Here is a 22,248-nt window from a genome sequence, read left to right on the forward strand (position 1 = left end):
ATGACTTTGGAGTCTTCTTATACCTGAAAGGACAAAGCAAAATGAACAATTTTCAGGCTGTGAATATCATTTACCTAGATAAGCATGCATGCAGGGTTAGAACTTACTTCGTCATTTCTAAGTGTTCTGCTCTACAAACTTATTGAATGTCCCTTGTATGTTCAAACATACTCATATTCTCTTCTGTAAGAAAATGTTCCTGGAAGCATAAGACGTCATGCTTATGGATCCCGTCGTACAGGAACTGTAACTTATGGGAAGCATGTCTGTACATATTTCTTGAGTAAATAAAAAAAACGCTCATTCAGCTTCAGCTTTTGCCGGATCTCAGATAACTCCAGACGTTAAGCTAAATGGTAGGTGCTTCTCCAAGCAGTGTACGCATTTCACATTTACAGAGGTGCAAGGTGTATCCTTTGATGTGGTATGTCCTTTACTGCATATGGCACGTTTCACCGTTTTGTTACAATCTTTTGCAAGGTGGTTTAGCAACTGGCATTGGAAACAACATTTTGGTGGGCTGCCAAAAGGACTGAGCCTCACTAACAAATAACCGACTGTGAGTCCGTTTTTCAATGCTGCATCCACAGCCCTCTGATCAGTGGAACTGATTTTGAAGGCTGGACATTTTCTGATTTGGTTTAAATTGGAAGTTGCAGGGTTGGCTGCTTTGAGATCAGAATTGGTCATGGACAACAGCAAATTTCTGGAAACTGCTAGGTAGTCCTTTTTGCACACTGAGACTGCTGCTTTGGGCATACCAGCTTTAATAGTCTTCACCAATTACTGAGAATTGGATGGATTACAAGGCAATACAACTAAACAGTCTTTTTGCATCACTACTCTGGCTATTTTCCCAGCACCAGCTAAATCATAGAGGAATTTCTTTTGACCAATTGCTGATTCTGTACATTCTTTAGGGGGCAGTTTACGCCACAAAGAGAAGGCCATTCTTTATTGTCAAACAGATACCCCACCCTGTCAATACATGAGTTCAACTTTTTGCAGCATTTGGTCACTTTACATGCCAAAGATGTGTAAGAATCAAATGGGATAGTAGGCGCCTCTTTTGGGTACAGGATTGTGAATCTAATATTGAAATTACCTTGTGACTCCACAGTTTTCATAGCCTCACACATATTGTCCATCATAGTCCTGGGAGCTATTGCACCACATCTTTCCTTCACTACATCATCTTCCACATTCACAAGCAAAAACTTGTGCACTTGCATAATCAAATCTTTTTTGTAGAATTTCACAGCCACAGATATAATTGTCTCTTTACTAATGTACGCCTTCAAAATACATCGCTGAGTAAAACTCAGAATTGGGCAATAACAGTATTTCAATTTACCTGCTCCTGCACTCATTGCATCTCATCTGTTTTGTTCTGCACTGAAAATGCTCAATGCTGACTGAAACGCCAATAAGCAAGGGAAGCATAGGCTCCTGCTATTTATTCCCTGCAGTTTAAGGGAGACACACTCCCAGCAGGTACTATAATGCTTGCTACAGATTACCTCCCCTCTTTTGCTTGCTTATTAGTAAAATTTGCAAAAATAATTAATTAATCAGTCAAAATAAATTGCTAATTATTACCATAGGATTGTCTTTCACTTGTTGGAATGCTGAGCAATGATTCATTAATAATTTTATTGAGGTCTATAATCCTTTGCTGGATATTATGAAATCTAACAAGCTTCGCGGGGATTCAGATTCACTGAAAAAGCTTACTGGTTTGATAGTTAATAATATCCAATTCTAAACAGATGTTTTCATGTTGAACTCAGAATCAACACTGTTACCCAAAGGACAAAAATCAGATTGAAAACAAAATACATGACTTTCAACTCCCCCTTTAAAGTTCTTTCTAAACTGCTGTTGAATCACTGCTGTTGAAAATTGGATCCCAGTCCCCTTGATGGGACCAGCTGCTTAAAAAAAAAAAATCATAATCAGCAAGGTTTTCTAGTGTATACAACCTAAAGCTTTATTCTGTCCTGTCAGGAAGATAAGATTGTTAAGATATTATTCTGACACTAGTGATTATTATATTGGGAATAAGAATTGAATAGAGAATTCAATGGCAAATTAAATTCCTTTTGTTCTATCTAATTTCTCCCCAATAAGTAACATTAATGTAAACTTTTGTTTACAACCTAGAACAGGTAAAATTCCAGTTTAGCAGCTCTTCTGAAGGAAACATTATAAAACAAAATAGAAGAACCTTTAGATTCCTTTTTTAGTTTGTTTCCCAATATCCAAGTCATTTTTCTGACAATTCCCCTCAACCACCCCCCCCCCCCCCATTATCACAGGTACTGTTTTTGTTTGCATTATTTTTTTGTGCTTACTTCTTATCAACAGTTGGTTCATAATGCTGAGTAAAGCCACTTTGAAGAAAAAAAAAAGAATAAGCCAAGTCTTATATTGTATACAACTTAAGGCTGTATCTTACCCTATATTGGGGGTAGGATGGTTAGTATGCAACTGTGATAGCAGTGATTATTATGTTTGGAATAAGAATTGAATAGAACATTCAGTGGTAACTTGTATTCCTTTTGTTCTATCTGACTTCTCTCCAATATTTAATAATAATTTAAACTTTTGTTTATAACTTAGAACAGGTGAAATCACAGTTTAGCTGCTCTTATGAAAGAAACATTATAAAACAAGAGAGTAGTGACATTATATTCCTTTTTTAGGTTTTTTTCTCAATATTATGGTCATTTTTCTAATAGTTAACCCCACCTCCCTTCCCCTCTGATTACCCCAGATACAGCCCTAATAATATATTTCTCTGCTGTTTTGCATCTGGTGACACATCAAGCCTTCTTTGCTAACCAGTTTTCTTTGCAACTTTTGGCTGGTGAAATACTATTTTGCTCAAGTATTTGATTGCAATATTGAATAAATATTATCTGAAAAGATTTAAAAATGTGGATAACAATGAAAAGAAATATGAGAATCTGATTAAAAGATACATAGCATATTATCAACTAAAAATCTTATTGTTGGTTTAATTTTGTATGTATCCTGGGGTAAGATTGCAGAGTAGCATCTCTCTAGAAGGAGACATGCTAGAACAAAAAGAGAGACATTTTTAGACTGCTAATGTGATGCTTTTGGGTAATTCTGACTATAGAGGTAAGTCTGTTTCTTAGCTATCTGAATAATCTATTAATATAAACATGGGTAATGTTTATACTAACAGATTATTCAGATAGCTAAGAGACAAACTTATCTCCAGAGTCAGAATTGCATCCTAAATCTAAACTTAACATTCATTTGTGGTAGAAATGAACTTTACCCCACTCCTATATATACCAATATAGAGTATATTCCCATTTAGGGTGTATATTTGCACATTAGTGGGAGGGGGTTAAGCTCATTTCTGATGCAAAAGAATGCTAAATTTTGATTCAGGATGTAATTATAACTATAGAGGTAAGTTTGAACTTTGATAAATTTTTACCAAATCATATTATTTACTTATGGATAAAGTAAATATACCACTTAATGCCTTTTTTTATGCTCTTTCCAAATATAATAATCATTTTTGTCAGAAATGAATTTTACCCCCACCCCTATATATGCCAATTCATGGTATATATTTGGACATTAAGGGGGGTGGGGGTAAATTTTATTTCTGATGTAAATGGGAGGTAAGTTTAACTTTAACCCCGCCCCCCAAATGCACAAACATACCCTGAATTGGTATATAGGGGTGGGGGTAAAATTCATTTCCAACAAAAATGATTATTGTATTTGGAAAGAGCATAAAAAAAGGCATCAAGTGGTATATTCACTTTATTTATAAGTCAGTAATATGATTTGGTAAAATTTACCTGAACTTTACCCCTGGATCCCCTAATATGCAAATACATACCCTGAATAGGTATATATAGGGGTAAGAGTCAGGGGCATTGTTTTGGGGTGGCAGTTGCCCCCCCCCCCAATAATGTGGAGAAAAACATATTGTACATCCCATGCTCTTTGACCATCCAGATATGGACCCTTCTTGTCCCCCCAATAAAACTGCTGTCAGATTTGCCCCTGCTGGGCAGTAAAGTTCATTTCTGATGCATATGAATGTTAAATTTCAATTCAAGATGTAATTCTGACTATAGACGTAAGTTCGTTTCTTAGCTATCTGAATACTCCGTTAATCTAAGCATTCCCCAAAACTTTATTTTGGACAATATAAACAAGAGACCTGGAAATGTGTTTATCAGCTCTAGAGACATTTTATATCTTTCTTTAACACCATATAAGTCCTCTAGAGGTGCTTCGTAAGGGAAAGCAACCTCAAATGCATGAAAGCCAGCTTTTTCAGCTGCCTTTATTCTTGCAGCAAGCGTGTCATGCTCTGTAAACGTCATAGAAAGGTTTGCACAAAATTTGAGAGCCATATCTAAATTCGAATACATTTGCGAAAAGAGCGCCATCAAATAAAGAACAATCATGAGCCATACGTATAATATGGCTAAATTGTATACATGTGTGTATATTAAATGTCTTTTAGTTTTTGCAGACAAAGAATATTTCCCGGGTGATGACTATAAATAATAAAAAAAAACACTTTTTTTGTAATCAAAGTTGATCCTACATTGTATAGTAATTAGAAAATTTACAAGGCAAACCAGACTACATTGCCCTCACAAGTTATAAGGCCGAAACTCCAATTTTTTTCAACTATATTTTTTTATAGACTGTGTATTTATGTTGAAAGGCGTGCCTCTGTTTTAAAATATAAGGCCTAACTCCCATAAATAAGCAAATAACAGCATAGGCACTAGTTCCGTTTACATAGGCAGTAATTTCGTTTATTGACTCATTTTGATTCAAGAAGGCCCTAGAACCAATTAAACAGTTAAAGCACCCTAAATCCAATATTTTTTTGTATTTAGGGCCTTTAATAATCAATCAAACAAAAGCTGTTGGGAATTAGGGCCTTTTCGGTTTGTAAATTCTGAATGTACCAAAAACTAAAATATACTAACACAAAACAACGATATCAATATGGAAGGGAAATTCAAATAGCCAGACGAAGGTATGACAAAGAAGGGGCAAAAGAGTTAGGAAAAAATAACGGTCTAATATCTAAAAAAGAAACTTATCATAGCAAAGAAGTTAAGAGAAAAGTACCCTCCGCGTACACCCTGCAATGAAAAATGCAGGCAGAAATGCAGTTTAACCTTTTTAGAAGATTGGCGCAAGCAAATGAATATTGAGAAAAAGATATTACTAGTAGGGGGATTTCATTATTCTATGCGATGCAAAGCTACCAGTTAAGAAACGACGAGAGTTTCAAACACAAGGAACAACTTGTTTAGATGTTATTTTAACGATACAGAAGAAAAGAGAATTGAAGTACGTAAGTGTGTTTTTTTTCACAACTTTGGGATCTTCTAAGGAAAACAACTCAGTCATTTACAACATCTTAACAGCTGATGAAAAAGATACAATGACAGGAATGACATCTCATGCGTCTGATAAAAGAGGAAAACATCCAAACACAAGCAAAATCAATAGAACTATAATTATCATATACAAGATCTACAAACCTAGTGTCGCACATTACAGAAAAGAGCTTACCCAAAATAGGAGGTATCTTCCTAATGACACCACAATTCAGTGGATAAACAATAATTTTTTTCCAAGTTTTGATTGTGTTTTTGATTTTTATAGAAAAGTGGTAATTTACCAAGCTAGGCAACGAAGAATGTGGTATGTTTTTCAAATTTCAGGAGCACGATCAAAACTACAATGAAGGTAATCCAAAAGACGACTGTAACATTTGTATTTATTAAAAATGTTACGTAAAAACGGCCAACCGATCAAGAGATCTGTATAAATACATACAAAACCAAATTCTTTAAACATATTATATTTTGTACTGATATTCAAAAAGTTAACATGTTACCACGCACGGATTACTTTAAAAAAACCTGCATTTATTATAAGAATGAAGGCATTTAAGAAAGCTTAGTCCCACTTGGCATTCAGGCTAAGCCCAAAACATAAGCTGTATTGTGGAATGAAGATATTAGTGGAATAAAAGGAAAACATCTTAAATTATATTCATGCCTGTTCTATATTACCTTAGTGATACCAAACATGTTTGCCTTTGGTTAGATAACTTTTCTGGGCAAAACAAAACTAGGACCGTTTTCACCTTTCTAGTATACTTGGTAAACTATTATCATGAAGTTTCCTTGGACGAAGTCGAATTTTTTTTCTTTGAACCTGGCCCCAGATTCATTTCATCATCATGTTGTACTCTCAATGAAACATTGTGGGAAAGTGTATAATTTTAATGATTTCATCGATTGTGTAAAGAGGAAATTCTGGGGAAATGGACGTAAACCTCATCGCCGTCAAAGACAGATTTGAATGGCAGGATTATGCTTCAAAAATTAAACTAGAAAACGGGGACAAAAGTATGCCCTACCTGAGACATTTTGTAAAAATAACACCGGAAAGAGGACACACAGTTCTTTTCTATTCGACTGAATATAAAGGTGCTGAAGGGAAGTCGGAGAACTTTTTAAAATAAAATGTTTAAAGAAGTTCCTGGTACCAAAAATAGAGACAAAGTCCGTGGTTTCATTAAAGAAGAAAGAAATTGATCAGAATCTCTGTCTACTCATGCCATCCAACCGTCGGAGGTACTGGATGAACTTACCAGAGTCAAGTGAGCCGGACTAAACCAGCAGCTTTGACTAAAAGAATTTTTTTTCCTGTGAAATAACTGTTATGTCACACATAAAATTCCTTGACTGTTAATATTTTCAATGGTACTCAATTATTAAACTGATCTGTTTACTGTGCTACTCAATAATTATCAAATAAATATTGTGTGACATTATTAAATTAATGACTGTCTTTTACGCTGAGTAATTTGAACATTAAGGATCTTAACTCCTTTGATGGGAATTAGGGCTTTTAAATATATATCCGTAATGCCGAGCAGTACTAAGGTAAAACACCCTAATTCAATTTTTTTTTTATATTAGCATGTATGATTGTTTAAAGGTTAAAATAATTTATACTGTTAAATTTAGTATTCCTAAATGTAGAGATATATTAAAAGTGAAAGACCTTTGATGTCAGCTTGGTAAATATTTTTTCTTGAATCTTGAAAAATTCTAGTCCTTGGATCAAGGGCCTTCTTTGTTATGGCGGCACTACAACTGTCTACTCACCTCTACTATTAGTTCACCAGCCTACTCCAATAACAGCACATAGCGCCACAAAATAGCTCATGGTCCATCTTCTAAAAATCTCTTGTCAATGGGGAAAAAAACAAAACTTTTTATCAATCCCAACTACTTCTGAAAGCATATTTTGTAGTAATCAATTATTATTAATTTATTTTCCTTACTGAATAAATTACATGAGTAACATCAGAAGAAAAAAAAACTGCTGAAAGCTACTTTGGAATATCTGCCGAAACGAAGTTCGAGAAAAACGAAGCTGAAAATTTATGCTGTTACATATTAAAAATTATTCATAATATTGAAATAATCCTCTTCTTTTCTGTTCAGTACCCTCTAAAAAACTAAGCAAAGGTAAATTAAAAAAGAAATCTAAAAAAAAACACACAACCTGTATTGTATCTAGTTGATAAGTCTATTTGACAAGGAAAAGAATTAAGATTTGAATACAACGGATGGGGAAGGTTCGCGCAGAGCTTTGTTCACTACAGGCTGCTTTGTGCTGCCATGGCTTGTCTGTAGTGATAAATGATTTTGCTGATTAGACTTAGAATAAATTGGGGTGAGGTTAGGTAGCAGGAAAATCGAACAAGCTTTACTTGCCTGGGTAGTACTTCTAGTAAATAGTGGGTGCAGTGAAGATAAAAAAACAGAACAGCCAAGACAGAGGGTGGTTTCTTCAGTTAAAAAAGTTTAGAGGAATAGGGAAGTTAGTTTTGTAACTGACATTGACATATTCGAAGCAACAGCATTGATAATGGTTGAGTATGGCTCTGAAATGTTGACATTCCGAAAGGCTGAGGAAGATTTTCGAAACGTTTTCCAGCAAAATTGTTTAAAATGGTTTTAGAGACTCATTTGACTGGCGTATATCAAACAATTAGTTGCAAGAACAATTCATATCGTCCGTACCATGCTAAGCGCAAAATAAAGGTAAAGAAACCCAATTTCGAACACAAGTCTTTAATTTTTGGAGAATTATTTACCTTTTTTCGGGATTAACTTACACAGCTAATCTATTTAGTAGCGATAAGCACTACTTAGGTTATTCAGTGAAAATTTCCAGGGCAAAATCTGCTTGTTTCTGGATATCCTGGCACTAATATGAAACCTCACAATGTTGGTTTATAAGAAAGAATGAGAAATCAAAAAAGTATTTTATTTGAAAGAAGAAAACGGAAATTTAATTCAGTTGGATAAATTTTGATCTGATAGATTACCACCAAAGTAGATTAATCCATTAAACTGTTTCTTACCAAAATTGATATTTTCTTGAAATACATTTTTTTAGACTCAAAAGAACGACTGTGGAACGTTGGTCGGCCCAGTTCTTTAAACGAAAAGCTCCTATACCACTTTGAAACTACCATAAGTTTCTTTCAGAGTAAAATTTAATCGGTTACGGTAATGACCCTTAAATTGGATTTACCGACATAAGTCCTTTAGAATGATAATGACATTATAGTAGAAAGACCAATGAACTCCTTACCCTCGTACATAAAATTTCTGGATAGGTTCTTAAATGATGTTATTTCACATTGATAATGTTCTTTAATGAGTTTAGCGCTATTCTTTGGTAAGTTTAACACCATCATGAAAATTCATTGCTTTTAGACCCCTTTTTTCTCGCCATAATTACTGGTGATGGTGATGATGGGTATGGTCAAATGACCATAGTACCACTTCTCAGCCATCTCATCATTAATAAAGACGTCAAAATCCATAAAAAAAAGTTACTTCAACAGCAGTCAATACGGTAATTTCTTTGTCTTTTATTTGGTATATTGCAAGGGCGTAACAGATATATATATAACAAAACACAAAGAAATAAATTGCACATGCCAATTATTTATGTTTAACTAGACAATTGTTTTAAAAATAGTGCATAAAACGGAATGTAAAGACAGAGAAACGGACTAAGAATACATTCTAGAAATTAAAAGAAAGAAAAAAAAAACACAAAAAAACGAAAAAATACTGACTGAAGGGCAATTAATTATTCAAATCTTAAAAGCTCTAAAAAGCAATTCTAACAGGCAGAAAATGATACACATAAATGAGGATAAACAAAAAAAAATAATAAAATGACATCTCGTAGCAGCTTTCCTTGGAAAACTATTAAAAATTAGAAAGAATTCTTTCATCCATCCATATTTTTTTTCTTTTTAAAGAATTGTATTTCTTTCAATAAAAAAGCCGATACACCCCATCAAATGTTTTCTTTTTATAGTATGGTCAGCAAAGAAACATAGCAAGCAATTCGAAGTTAATGCTTAAATAGCAATAACCAAATAAAACTAACTTTGAAGAGATTCTGTATAGAATCATCTATATCTTTTTACACCTAGCCTCATTTCTGTGTGGTAGGCTTTAAAAATAGAAAGTTTTTCTGAAAAGACCCAACCAATGAAAATTACTAATAACAGAAAAAAAAAACCAGCCAAAAAGTTCTCTGACCGAATGGAGCTGACTCCCTCAAAAGAGCTAAAGGACATTTTGCGGACGAATTACCTTTGTAAAGTTTTCCTGGAAAGACAAGCGGAACGAAAGGGAATCCTCCGAACCACAATTTTTGGGTGGTAAGCCCTCTAAAAAATTCTAAAACATAGCAAACTTACTCCAAGATAACCAAGGGCTCTTGCTTTCTCCTGAGTAGTGACCTTGTGCATTATGACATATTTTTACACTATCTTTTAGTGCCACTACTGCTTTTGTAAATTCTCCCAGGAAGGCTTCTCTTGTTCTAATTATTTTTGGATTGTGGCCAAAAATATCTCGAACACTTCTTCCAAGATTTAAGGAGTTTTAATAATTCTAAACAACTCACTTCCTCTGAAAAGTTCAACGACATTTTACGGACCGATTACCTTTGTAAAGCTTTCCTGGAAAGACACGCGGAACGAAAGGGAATCATTCAAACCACAATTTTTGGGTGGTAAGCCCTATAAAAACTTCGAAAAATAGCATTTTCTAACAACAACAAAAACTACCCACAATTCTAAGAAAAAATTAATCTGACTTTGGTATCAGTAAGTTTTCTTTAGGCTGTAAGAACTCATCTACCATTGCTGTTACCATTTCACCAAGAATAGCTTCCAGTGAATTCCAGTCCCTAAAAGAAAAACTACTATACGACTCTTATAATTTCTTTTGTGTACTTACATTTTGAAAGCGCAAGACCTATGATTCTCGTGGTGAAATTGGTAAGTGACAGTTAGAGGTAAAAAAAGAGAGAGAATGAGAAAGAAATAGAGAGATGGGAAGGAGAAAGCGAGAAAAAAAAAACTAAGTTATACTCCTTTAATTTTCGAGCTTATGCTATCATCAACGGGGTCACAAAATAATAATTAATAAAAGACAACAAAAAACTTTAAAAATCACATTGAAAGTTTAAAATGCAATTATTATAAGGAACACGACTATTATCGTGATTCACTTCTTTTTGGTGTATATATTTTGAAAAACAAAAACGGCACTGTTCGAAAAAGACCTCGTTTTCAGTAAAGCACAAAAAAAAACTTAGGCCTGATATGGCTCTTACTTTTCTTTGAAAACTGTTTTCTAGAAAAAAAATTTCTGAATTAATTTCTGTTGTTTTTTCAAGTAACATGGTTCTATTATTCGTTAATTGCACTAAAATGTGCAGAGTTCTTTTTTTTTGCTTAAGATTTAAAATGTTAAGACCGTAACTTAAATTTTGGACAAAGCTTGAAATTCAGTCAAGATGTTCGATCAGCCGTAGTTTTTGCACTAATTGGAAGAATAATATAATAGGGATGATAAATTTTTAACAGGACAGTGAAAAAAAGCAAAAATATTACTACTATCAACTACTACCATTAACAACTCACTGCAGCACCAAGCCAGCTGAGGCCAACACAGCTACGCACGCTCCCCCTCCATCGTAGTCTATTAAAAACATCCCTTTTTACACCCTCTCAAGAAGTTTTTATTTCTCTTAAATCTTCTTACGACATCCTCCCATCCCATTCAGGGATGGCCTGTTTTTCGTTTGGCCCTAGACGGCTGGCAGACAAGGACAATATTTGACAATCTGTCATCCTTCATTCGCAGAACGTGTCCTAGCCACCTCAACCCTTCTCTGACTATAGACATAGAAAGTGGGATCGAACCAAACTTTTCGTACAGTTTACTGTTTGACATAGGGTTAGTCAGTCGAGTACCCAAAACAATCAGCAATTTCTCTGGAAAACATCTAGCAAATCCTCCTCCGTTTTTCATAGCACCCACGCTACAGAACCATGCTTGACCACTGTCATTACTGTATCGTTCAATATCCTAATCTTGGTTCGCGGCCTTACCTTCCTGTTCTTCTAAACTTTTTTCAATTCTCAAAAAACACCCTGGGCCTTGACTATTTTACTTGTAATATCTTCACTGCACCCACTGTCTTTACTGATAATACTACCTAGGTAAGTGAGCTGTACACTGCTAGCAGCGCTGCAGGGTGACTTTAAGCAGTGGCATACGTCGAAGAAACTACAGCCTAGTAAACGACACAGCATTTGCACTGGATTCAAAAATAATAATTAGTCACAGCTTCACATCCGGAAGCCTTCATGAACGAAAAAAAAACAACAAAAAAGACACCAAAAACTAGCCTAAACAAAATAAGTCAACATAGAAAATTATGTACAACAAAAACAAAAAGAAAACCGAAAGGAAAACTCAAATTAAAAAACAAATCTAATATGATAAAGGACCAAAGCACAAACAATATCCTTTAACATGGAGACAAACCTTACCATACTGGCTTTTGTTTAAATGCAAATTTGCTTTTCGTTTTTCTTAATAAATGTATTAAGTAATACATGGGAGTATAAATAAATACAGGGGAGGCATGTGGCTCTTTACTTAGGCAATGCTTGAGCATTACGTCTGATACTTATCAAGATGTTTATTGATTAAGCAAACTTTAAAATGTCAAAATGATTCAGTCACTAATACTGATTATGTAAAGGTTTTAGTATTTGGTTTCTGGCAAAAATTTTTAACAAGAATAAATTGCAAATTTTCCTTTTATCAAAATGAAAGAGCATTGAAGTACATCATTTAGATTATCATAGGCAGCGCAATAGCGCTGCCTAAATAAAGAGCAATGTGGGCACAATGTATTATTTATTTATTTTTTTTGCATGGTTTTTCTTAGACCCGGGCAATTCGTATCGAAGGAGTTGTCTTAGGAACTTCATAATTGGCTCATTCGATTAGAAACTGAAATAGCTAGTGCGCTTTTTAATAGTCGAAAGTGATTAGAGGGCAACTAACCCCCCTCCCACGCTAAGCCATTTCCCTAAACACATCCAATCAAAATTTTGAGATAGCCATTTTGTTTGGCGTAGTTAAAAGGTCTAGAAATTATGTCATTGAGGATGAATCTCCCCCCCCCCACGCCCTCCGGAAAAGGGTTTTAAGTTATGCCCTGGGGGTCTACAATGCTTTATATAGAAAGCGTAGTCGTACAAACTTCGAAGGGGGCTCATTGCACCGGTAATCAGAAGTTCTAGTGCCCTTTTTAAGGTTCAAACTGATTGGAGGAGGGCAGATACCCCCCTCCCAACACAGCTCGTATTTTCGTGAAATGCATCTGATAGAAATTTTGAGATGACCACTTGTTGTTGCAGAAACTTCGAAAAAGGCTCATTTGATTGGAGATTGTATGGGCTAGTGCCCTTTTTAATAGTCAAGAGTGATTGGAGGGCAATAAACCACCCACGTCCATCAATTTCCAAAACACATCCAATCAAAATTTAGAGATAGCCATTTTGTTTGGCGTAGTTTAGAGGCGTAGAAATTATGTCTTTGAGAATGACAACCCCACCACAGCCCTCAGCGCAAGGGTTCTAAGTTATGCCCCGAGGGCATATAAGGTTTTTAAGGAAAAGGTGGCCGTATAAACTCCAGAGGGGCTCATTGGTATGGAAATCAGATATTCTAGTGCCCTTTTAATAGTCAAGTGATCGGGGGCAGCCACCCCCCCCCCCCCCCCACATCGTATTTTCAACTCATGCATCCGACAGAAATTTTGTGATAGCCATTTGTTCAAAAATAATCCAAAGGTCTGGGGTAAGGGTTGTAAGTTATGCCCTAGGGGCTGATGAGGTTTTTATGGAAGGAGTGGTCGTGTGAACTTTACAAGAGACTCATTTAATTGGAAATGTATAGTTCTAGTTCCCTTTTAAGAGTCAAACATTATGAAGAAATACTAGCCCCCCCCCCTCCCTGGCATCCTCTTTTCCCGAAACGCATTGAATTGAAATTGTTAGATAGCCATTTTGTTACCAACAGTCCGAAAATTTTATAACACTGTTTGCAGGGTGGACATAATCCCGCGGGCCCATGGGCAAGGATTGTAAGTTATGCCCCGGGACATATAAGATTTTTATGGAACGGATGGTCGTATAAACGTTGGATCGGATGGAGCTCATTTGATTGAAAGTTGGAAGTTTTAGTGCCTATTTAAGCGTCGAAAGTGAACGGAGGCCAATCAGCCCCCCCCCCCTCCCCAAGCCTATCATTCCCCAAAACACATCCGATCGAAATTTTAAGAGAGTTATTTTGTTCAGCATTGTTGAAAGGTCCAGTAATTTCCTCTTTAGGGATGTCAACCTTCCCAAAGTCCTCAGAATAATGTAAGTTAGGCAATTCGTTCATTGTTTACACATAGTATATGTTATTGAGAAGGGAATGCATGTTTGAACTTTACTTTCCAAGAAGACGAAGGGCATTCAGGTGAGCCTTTCAGAGAATGTTGAAATAAATCAAAAAACGTTATGTGTATACAGATTGCCAAACAGGTTTAACACAGGAATAACTAAAGCGGCGTTAACAAGCGTGTCTAGCTAAAATCCCATGTCTAGGCACGTGTCTAGCCAGAATTCAATGTCTAAGCAACGACCGTTCATAAGTAAAATTCGGCGCTTAGCTAGACACGCTAGACAAGACGCTTGGCTAGACATTGAGTTCTAGACTCTAGAACTCAAATGTCTAGGATTTTCAATTACAGTCAATCAGAATGTGACACGTTCCACTATTTTTATCATCTTTGGTTACATTTTTAAACTGAAATTCTATTTTTGTTTTCTCATTCATTGTTTTTTTTTCATTTTTGGATATATGAAACACTTGAAATAACGGTTAAACAAAGAATGGGAATTGTTTCAATCATCTATTCTACTGACTTGTAACAGTAAAAGCAGGGATTACAATTTTCGAAGTTTTGTCCGCATAAGCTCTCTTGATTGGCTAGAAATGACAATTTGAAACTAAATTTGTAGTTTTAGCTAAGCACGGAATTTCACTTTTGAACGGTCGTTGCCTAGACAATGAATTCTGGCTAGACACGCGTCTAGACATGGGATTCTAGCTAGACACACATGTGAACGCCGCTTAAGTATATTAATTTGGAAAAATCAGAGAATGATAAGGGAGTTGATAAAAAGGCAATATTGGCACGCTACCAGTACTACTACTATTACCACCACTACTACTACTACACTACTCAATTTACAGTATTGAGGGAAAATTTGAATTAAATCAAAAGACGCTACGTGCATGCATATAGTCAAAACAGTGTATCTGAAGAATTGATTTAGGTATTAAGTTAGAACTTTCAGAGAATGCTTAAAGGGGAAGATCTTCTCACAAAAAGTCAATATGTGCACAACACTGCTAATGCTGCTGCTACTGTTAAACTTGCTACTGTATTTACTACTACTACAACTACTAGTTTTATTGCAATTACTTGTAAGGTTAAGAGCATTGAGATGAAAATTTCTAGAATTAAATGAACTTACAGCTTATCAAAAAGACATATCAGCAATGTCATAGCAATGGCTAATTGTATAGGATTGAAACTTCTAGGACTTGATGAGAGGAATGTTCTACTGACCAAAAGGAAATATGTTAATACTACTGCTGCTAGTAGTACTACCGCTATTACTATTAATAGTAATGTCAATATTACTACTGTGGCTACTATTAAAACTATGCCTAAGGATACAAAGGTGAAATTTCCAAGGAATTTTGAGGGGGGAAATTAACCGAATCCCAACATGCCGTCTGTATGCAGATTGTCCAAAGGTTGTAACAGCAATATTAGGAACAGTTTGGTATGTGAAGTTGAATATAACAGGATTTGTTGTGAGGGATGTTGAACTAACCACAAGAAAATATTTGCATCCCACTGTTACTTCCTCTAATCGTACTACTATTACTGTTACTATTATTACTACTTCTATTACTGCTACTGTCACTAAAGCTTTGCCTGCTACAATGAATTCTGCTGCTACTACTACTACTACTGCTATTAAAACTAAGGATATTAAGGTGAAAAATTCGGGATATATAGAAACTATATGAAACTAATTCGGAAGACACTATGTCCACACAGGTTGTCAAGCGGACGCATCAGAAATACTTATGGAACGGTTGATGGTATTAAGCTGAAACTTTCAGCGTGTTGAAGGGGATGTTGAAGAAACCAAAGGTGCTGTTCCCATACTGCTACTAATGCTGCTACAACTATTGTTACTTTGCAAGCTAAGGGTGTTAAGGTTAAGTTTTTAAGGAATATTTGAGCGGATGTTGAACTAAATCAAAACAAACTATAAGCATGTGGACTTTCAAAAGGTGACAAAACAATATCTGAAGTTCAACTTATATTATTAAGTTAGAACTTTAAAGGTAAGTCGTGGGGATTTTGAACAAGCCAGAAGGTACTATGTGTATACTTTAATACAACTACTACTGTTACTGTAACTAATGACGCTAAAGGTATTAAAATGAAACTATTAGGAAAAGTATAGGAGTTTTAATAAAACGAAAAAACTGTATGCATGTAGGTTTTCAAAAGGGCAAATAAGTAATATCATAGGCAGTATCAATCTATAATAGCTTGAAATATCATTGAAAATTTTAAAGGAGTAGATTCGATTCAAAATTAAAAGTTTTGGTGCCCTTTTTAAGAGTAAAAAGAGATTGGAGGGCAGGCAGCCTTTCTCCTAAGCCCATTCATTTTCCAAACACATCCAGTCTAACTTTTATGATAGCTATTTTGTCCAGCATAGTAGGTCAGTCCAGAAAGTATGTCTTTTGGGATACTGAGCATGTCAACCTCCCACAATTATGCAATTGCCCTATTATGCTTTGAAACTAAATGTTCCTTTTAACTAAATCAAAAAACCTTGTGTTTATGGTTGCCAATAAGACACCTCAGCAAAATATCGAGAACGACTGGGGGTAGTTGAAAATTTTGGGGCTACTAATATTACTGCTTCTGCTCTTACAATTTAAATAAATAAAAAGAGTGGAAGTGTATCCAGGTTGTCAAAGAGAAAACTATTTTTTCAAGTGAAAACATTTAAAACATATTTTTTTTTCAGTAAAGCGTAAATTCTGTTCTGGTCTTGAGAAGGCATGAGGGTTATTAGCCCTACTCATGTTAATTTTTGCTCGTTTTGAGTTCGACTTTTAGTTTTCGGCTATTTATTGTAATTTATGTTCATTTTGAGTTTCACTTATTTATTGATAGTGATTTGGGGTTGTTTTACGTTTGGACGATTGTTTGACTTTAACTCTGCTCATTTTTGGCTTAATGAAGCTCTTTACTTTTCTTTGAAAAACTTGTTTTGTGGAATTTTTGTTTTTTTATTCGTTATCAAGAAAAAGGCTTTCAGTAAAACAAGACTACGATTATGATATTGTACCTCTTCCCCTACTTCCTAAATAGACTGATAAAAATTAGAAATACACAGATGGTCAGGTTGATTTTATTTTCATTTGTGCGATATACCCATGTGCTCGTTTTATTACTACAAGAATACGTCAGTTTAGCATATTAACATATCCATATCTGGGGCACCTTCAGAGGAAGAGGGTACTGAGAGGCTCAAGACCCCAGCTCCTCGATCACACTTCTTGGTACACTCTAAAATTGAATAGCTTACACATTGCCTGACGAAGTCGACCTCTATAGTGTCATCATAGTGGGAGCAAAAGCAGTCCCATATAAAATAAAAAGAAGAATATAATAGAAAAAGATACGGTACTAATTTCAATAAATAATCAGGCATAACTTCACTTACTCATCACCGGGTTTAGCACAAAGTTCAGTGTAATATTTGATTTTCGGCTCTGTGCCACTAGTCCGCAGTGTTGCCACCAAGCCATTTTCAAAGGAAAATGTAATCATTTGAGAAGATTTGCTCACTGGAAGATTCGCTTTCTTGTCGGGCATTGAGTCATCGTACCCCGTAGTGAGATCACGAACGGATGAGATCAAATATTTTCCTTGCATAATACTTTTCGGATACTGAAAAACGAAAATACTACAAGACAAGACTACAAACAAAAAAGGTTTGGGTGGTAGAAATCTCTCGTTGAGAATCTTAGCTTCGGAATAAAATTTTTCATTCTATTCTCATTCTGCACATTTAATTTAGTACATTAAGAGACAAAAACTACAATTTGAACTCAAGATTTTCCTTACTTCTTCATTCTATTTTTATTTTTTTTCAAGGTATTCCCTGGATACCTTAGTTCAACTATCGATTGTAATGAATTGAATGGTGTTGACTTTATTTTCTTTATTTTTCTATATGTCAACTTTCCTTGTATGATTATTTTGACTTTGTGTTTTCCAATCACCAATAAAACTTTTATTGATGCGTAAAGCACCTTTTTGATATAATCAAAACTTTCACATTTGCATACAATTTTCTTATTCGAAAAGAAAAGGATGCGGGAGTCTGACCCCCTCCCCGAGTCTTCTTCCTAGCTGAACCAGTGCGACAGGCAACAAAGAGTCTTTAATATAAAAACTTATAAAAAAAAACTTTTGAAATAATCAAAACGTTCATTTCTTATGTAGCTTTTCACATTTAAAGAGGGGAAAGGAATGGGCAAGGGATGAACCTCCAAACCTTCTCCTTAGCAGCACAATCACAATGTTATTTCATGGAAAAAAAATTCTTCTAATGAACTATAGTTCAAGTAAGATAGACAGGACAGGCAATGCCAAAAAAGGAAGAGGCAAAAAAAACTTGATCTAAAACTGAGTGCCACGAATTTTATCCTTAAAACAGCAAATCCTCAATATTAGTATGTAAATTATTAACGCAAGCACAGTGAAAAGTCATGTGAATCAACGCTTGGTATATAAGTAAGTAAATAAATCTTAAGCAAGAAGATATTTTATAGCTACATGTATTTTTCTTATCAATTGATGTTGCAAGTATAATCGCTACTTTCAAAAATTCCGTGTGCTCTTGTAATTGAATTGCACTGCATGTTTTCCTCAGATTACAAAACTAGTGAAAAAAAAGAAGGAAAATAAGAAGAAAGAAGCATAGACACCAGAGTTACCAATCCTCCCTCTCCTCTAAAATCAACACCCTCTCTCCCACTCATAACTTCTCCTGTCGTTTCCTGCCAAAAGAGGAAAATGCGGGCCTTAGAAGGCAAAAAACACATTGGGTGAATAATATATCACAGTCAGTTCTAGTTGTTGTCTTCTTGAACATAAACAACCTTGAGCTATCTAAGGATAATATTATCCCATGCCAGGTGTTAAATAACGTAAAAAAAACAGCTGAAAACGAAGATCTCAGTCCCACATCCCCCTTCATTCCACCCTCTTCTTGGCACCTTCCTGGCAGGGACAGTTGTAACATATGCCAAACGATTAAACCCCCTTCTCCCACAACAGATACCCTACCTTCTCTTAATACACTTCTGACAAAAAAGAAAATTTTTTGTCCCTAAAAGGCCAAAATAATCCAGGGCGATAATTATGAGCTTGCCTGGCATAAAAAGAAAACATTGATATAGTTAATGATAATGCTATCACGTCGCATAACATATAAATAATTGATAGAAAATCCCTCAGACTCCTCCATACCTCTCTTAACCTTTCGATGCCCGAGAGGATAACAAGTGAAAGAAGCAATCTTAATGAAGCGCAAAATATCGTTACATGACCACAATAAACCACATACGACAGATGCAGAGTCAAACGTGATGGTAATGAATTCGTCTTCTAATTATAGAAAACATTTTATTATTATAATCCTTTTTTTTTTAATCATATTTAAAACGGGTAACACAACTACACGCAGGCATAAACATTATTTCATAGGCAGCGCAATCGCGCTGCCTAAGTAAAGAACGATGTTGACACAATGTATTATTTATCTTTTTGTTTTTTTGTTTTTTTTCATACCAGGGCACTTCGTATCGAAGGAGTTGTCGTAGAAACGTCAAAAGGGGCTCATTCTATTTGAAATTGGAGTAGCTAGTGCCCTTTTTAATAGTCAAAAGTGATTAGAGGTAGAACTTAAAACGTAGTTTTAAGTTCTGGAAATTAGGTCATTGAGGATGACAACCCCCTCACAGCCCTCAGGGCAAGGGTTGTAAGTTATGCCCTGGGGGCATATAAGGGTTTTTATAGAGCGCGTTGTCGTAGAAACTTCAGAAAAGGCTCATTCAATTGGAAATTGAAATGGCTAGTGCCTTTTTTAATAATCAAAAGTGATTGGAAGGCAACTAACATCCCTTCCACGCCTACCATTTCCCGAAACACATCCAAAAAAATATTTAGAGAGCCTATTTGTCCCATGACGTTCAAAGTTCAGGAAATTATACCTTTGAGCAGGACACTCCCCTCAGAGTCTTCAGGGCAAGGGTTATAAGTTATGCCCTGGGAGCATATAAGGTTTAATTGAAGTCTTAGTCGTAGAAACTTGAAAAAGGGCTAACTCAATTTGAAATTAAAAGGTCTAGTACCCTTTTTTTTAGTCGACAATGATTTAATGGCAACTAATCCCACTCTCACGGCCACCTTTTCCCCAAACACTTTCAATCAAAATACTTAGATAGCCATTTTATTCAACGTAGTTGAAAGTTTTGGAAATTAGGTCTTTAAGGATGACAACCCCTTCCCCCACAGCCCTCAGGGCAAGGGTTGTAAGTTATGCCCTGGGGGCATATAAAGTTTGTATTGAAAGCCTTGTCGTAGAAACTTCAAAAGGGCTCATTCAATTGGATATTGAAAGGGCTAGTGCCTTTTTTAATAGTTGAAAGTGATTGGATAGTGACTAACGCCCCTCTCACGCCCACCATTTTCTCAAACACTTCTGATCAAAATTTTGAGATATCCATTTTGTTCAACGTAGTTGAAAGTTATGGAAATTTGATCTTTTAGAATGATAACCCCCTCAGAGCCCTCAGTGCAAGGGTTGTAAGTTATGCCCTGGGGGCATATAAGGTTTATATTGAAAGTGGTTGTAAAAATTTCAAAAAGGGCTCATTTGTTTGGAAATTGAAATTGCCCTTTTTAATAGTCGAAAGTGAGTGGACTATTTAACCCCCCTCTCACGCCAACCATTTCCCCAAAAACATTCAATCAAAGTTTAGAGATTGCCATTTTGTTTGACGTAGTTGAAAGTTCTGGAAATTATGTATTTAATGATGACAAACACCCCAGAGCCCCAAGGGCAAAGGTTGTAAGTTATGCCCTGGGGGCATATAAGGTCCTTTTAGATGGAGTTGTCGTAGAACTTCAAAAGGGGCTCATTCAATTGCAAATTGAGAGGGCTATTGCCCTTTTTAATAGTCTAAAGTGATTGGAGGGTAACTAACCCCCCTCTCACGCTCACCATTCCTCCAAACACATCCAATCTAAATTTTCAGATAGCCATTTTGTTCAACATAGTAGAACGTTCTGGAAATTGGGTCTTTGACAATGAAACCCCCTCAGCCCTTAGGGCAAGGGTTGTAAGTTATGCCCTGGGGGCATATAAGATTTTTATTGAAAGTGTTGTCGTAGAAACTTCAAAAGCATTTTTATTGTCGTAGATAGCATATAAGCTTTTATATGCTATCTAGATTTTTATTGTAGGCATATAAGATTTTTATTGAAAGTGTTGTTGTAGAAACTTCAAAAGGGCTCGTTTGATTGGAAATTGAAAGGTCTAGTGCCATTTTTAATAGTTGAAAGTGATTGAAGAGCGACTACCGCCCCTCTCACGTCCACCATTTCCCCAAACACATCCAATCAAAATTTTGAGATAGCAATGTTGTTTAAAGTAGTTGAAAGTTCTGGAAATTAGGTCTTAGAGGATGACCACCACCCAAACAGCCCTTAGGGTAAGGGTTGTAAATTATGCCCTGGGGGCATATAAAGGTGTTTATAGAAAGCGTTATCGTTTCAAAAAGGGCCCATTCGATTGGAAATCGAAAGGCCTAGTGCCCTTTTTAATGGTCGAAAGTGATTGGAAGGCTTGACATTTTTATAGTAAAGATCGATGTGGGTATAATGTATTTTTTGTTGGTGTTGTTGTTTATACCAGGGAACTTCGTATCGAAGGATTTGTCGAGGTAACTTCGAAAAGGGCTCATTCGATTGAAAATAGAAAGGGCTGATGCCCATTTTAGTAGTCGAAAGTGATTCGAGGGCAACTAATCCTCCTCCCACGCCCACCCTCTCATTTGCCTATTATGTTTAAAAACTAAATGTTGCCTTAAGATTGAATCAAAATGCACTGTGTTAATGCTAATTCCCAATAAGGCATCTCAGCAGTACCCCAACGGCTGAGGGTATTATGTTCAAACTTTCGGGGCTACTTCTGCTCTTAAAATTTAAACAAATCCAAATAGCGTAAGTGTATCCAAGCTATTAAAGAAAGTAAACACATTTTTTGCGAATTGTATCAAGTTTTCTTTTTCAGGTCATTTAGAGGAGGTATGATAATAAATCAAACAGTACTATTTGTTTCCAGATTTTTAAAAGGTGTGTGTTGTTTAAAAAATCTGAACATTCCCGTTCACCAGATAAATACCAGGCTAAATTATAAAGTCTTAAAAAAAACGAAAAGATATAAAGTGTTATTTTCTTTTTCCCTGAAAAGACTATGTAAATATAAAACGAACAGAAATTAATTAAAAATTGTTTTCCACAAAACCAGTTTTTCAAAAACAGTAAAGGATTACATTGAACTAAAAATGAACA

The 22,248-nt window shown here is 35.4% G+C and overlaps 2 protein-coding genes across 3 annotated transcripts in view; both read right to left on the reverse strand.

The window, feature by feature from the left end:
- Window positions 1–4,412, reverse strand: part of LOC148948470 (putative hydroxypyruvate isomerase) — a 46,847-nt gene extending 42,435 nt beyond the window's left edge. For both annotated transcript variants that reach the window (XM_089094400.1, XM_089094399.1), the window contains exon 1: window positions 4,217–4,412. In XM_089094400.1, coding sequence (XP_088950526.1) covers window positions 4,217–4,412 — 196 coding nt within the window. The remainder of the gene's footprint in view (window positions 1–4,216) is intronic.
- Window positions 4,413–8,549: 4,137 nt separating this feature from the next.
- LOC148948471 (phosphopentomutase-like) overlaps window positions 8,550–22,248 on the reverse strand; it is a 53,288-nt gene continuing 39,589 nt past the window's right edge. The window contains exons 8-9 of the mRNA XM_089094401.1: window positions 17,327–17,553; window positions 8,550–10,332 (exon numbers count right to left, since the gene is read on the reverse strand). Coding sequence (XP_088950527.1) covers window positions 10,230–10,332; window positions 17,327–17,553 — 330 coding nt within the window. The 3' untranslated portion in view covers window positions 8,550–10,229. The remainder of the gene's footprint in view (window positions 10,333–17,326; window positions 17,554–22,248) is intronic.

Source organism: Artemia sp. Qi Xiang Cuo, chromosome 9, assembly GCF_049724085.1.
Source record: "Artemia sp. Qi Xiang Cuo chromosome 9, ASM4972408v1, whole genome shotgun sequence".
Classification (NCBI taxonomy): Eukaryota; Metazoa; Arthropoda; class Branchiopoda; order Anostraca; family Artemiidae; genus Artemia; species Artemia sp. Qi Xiang Cuo.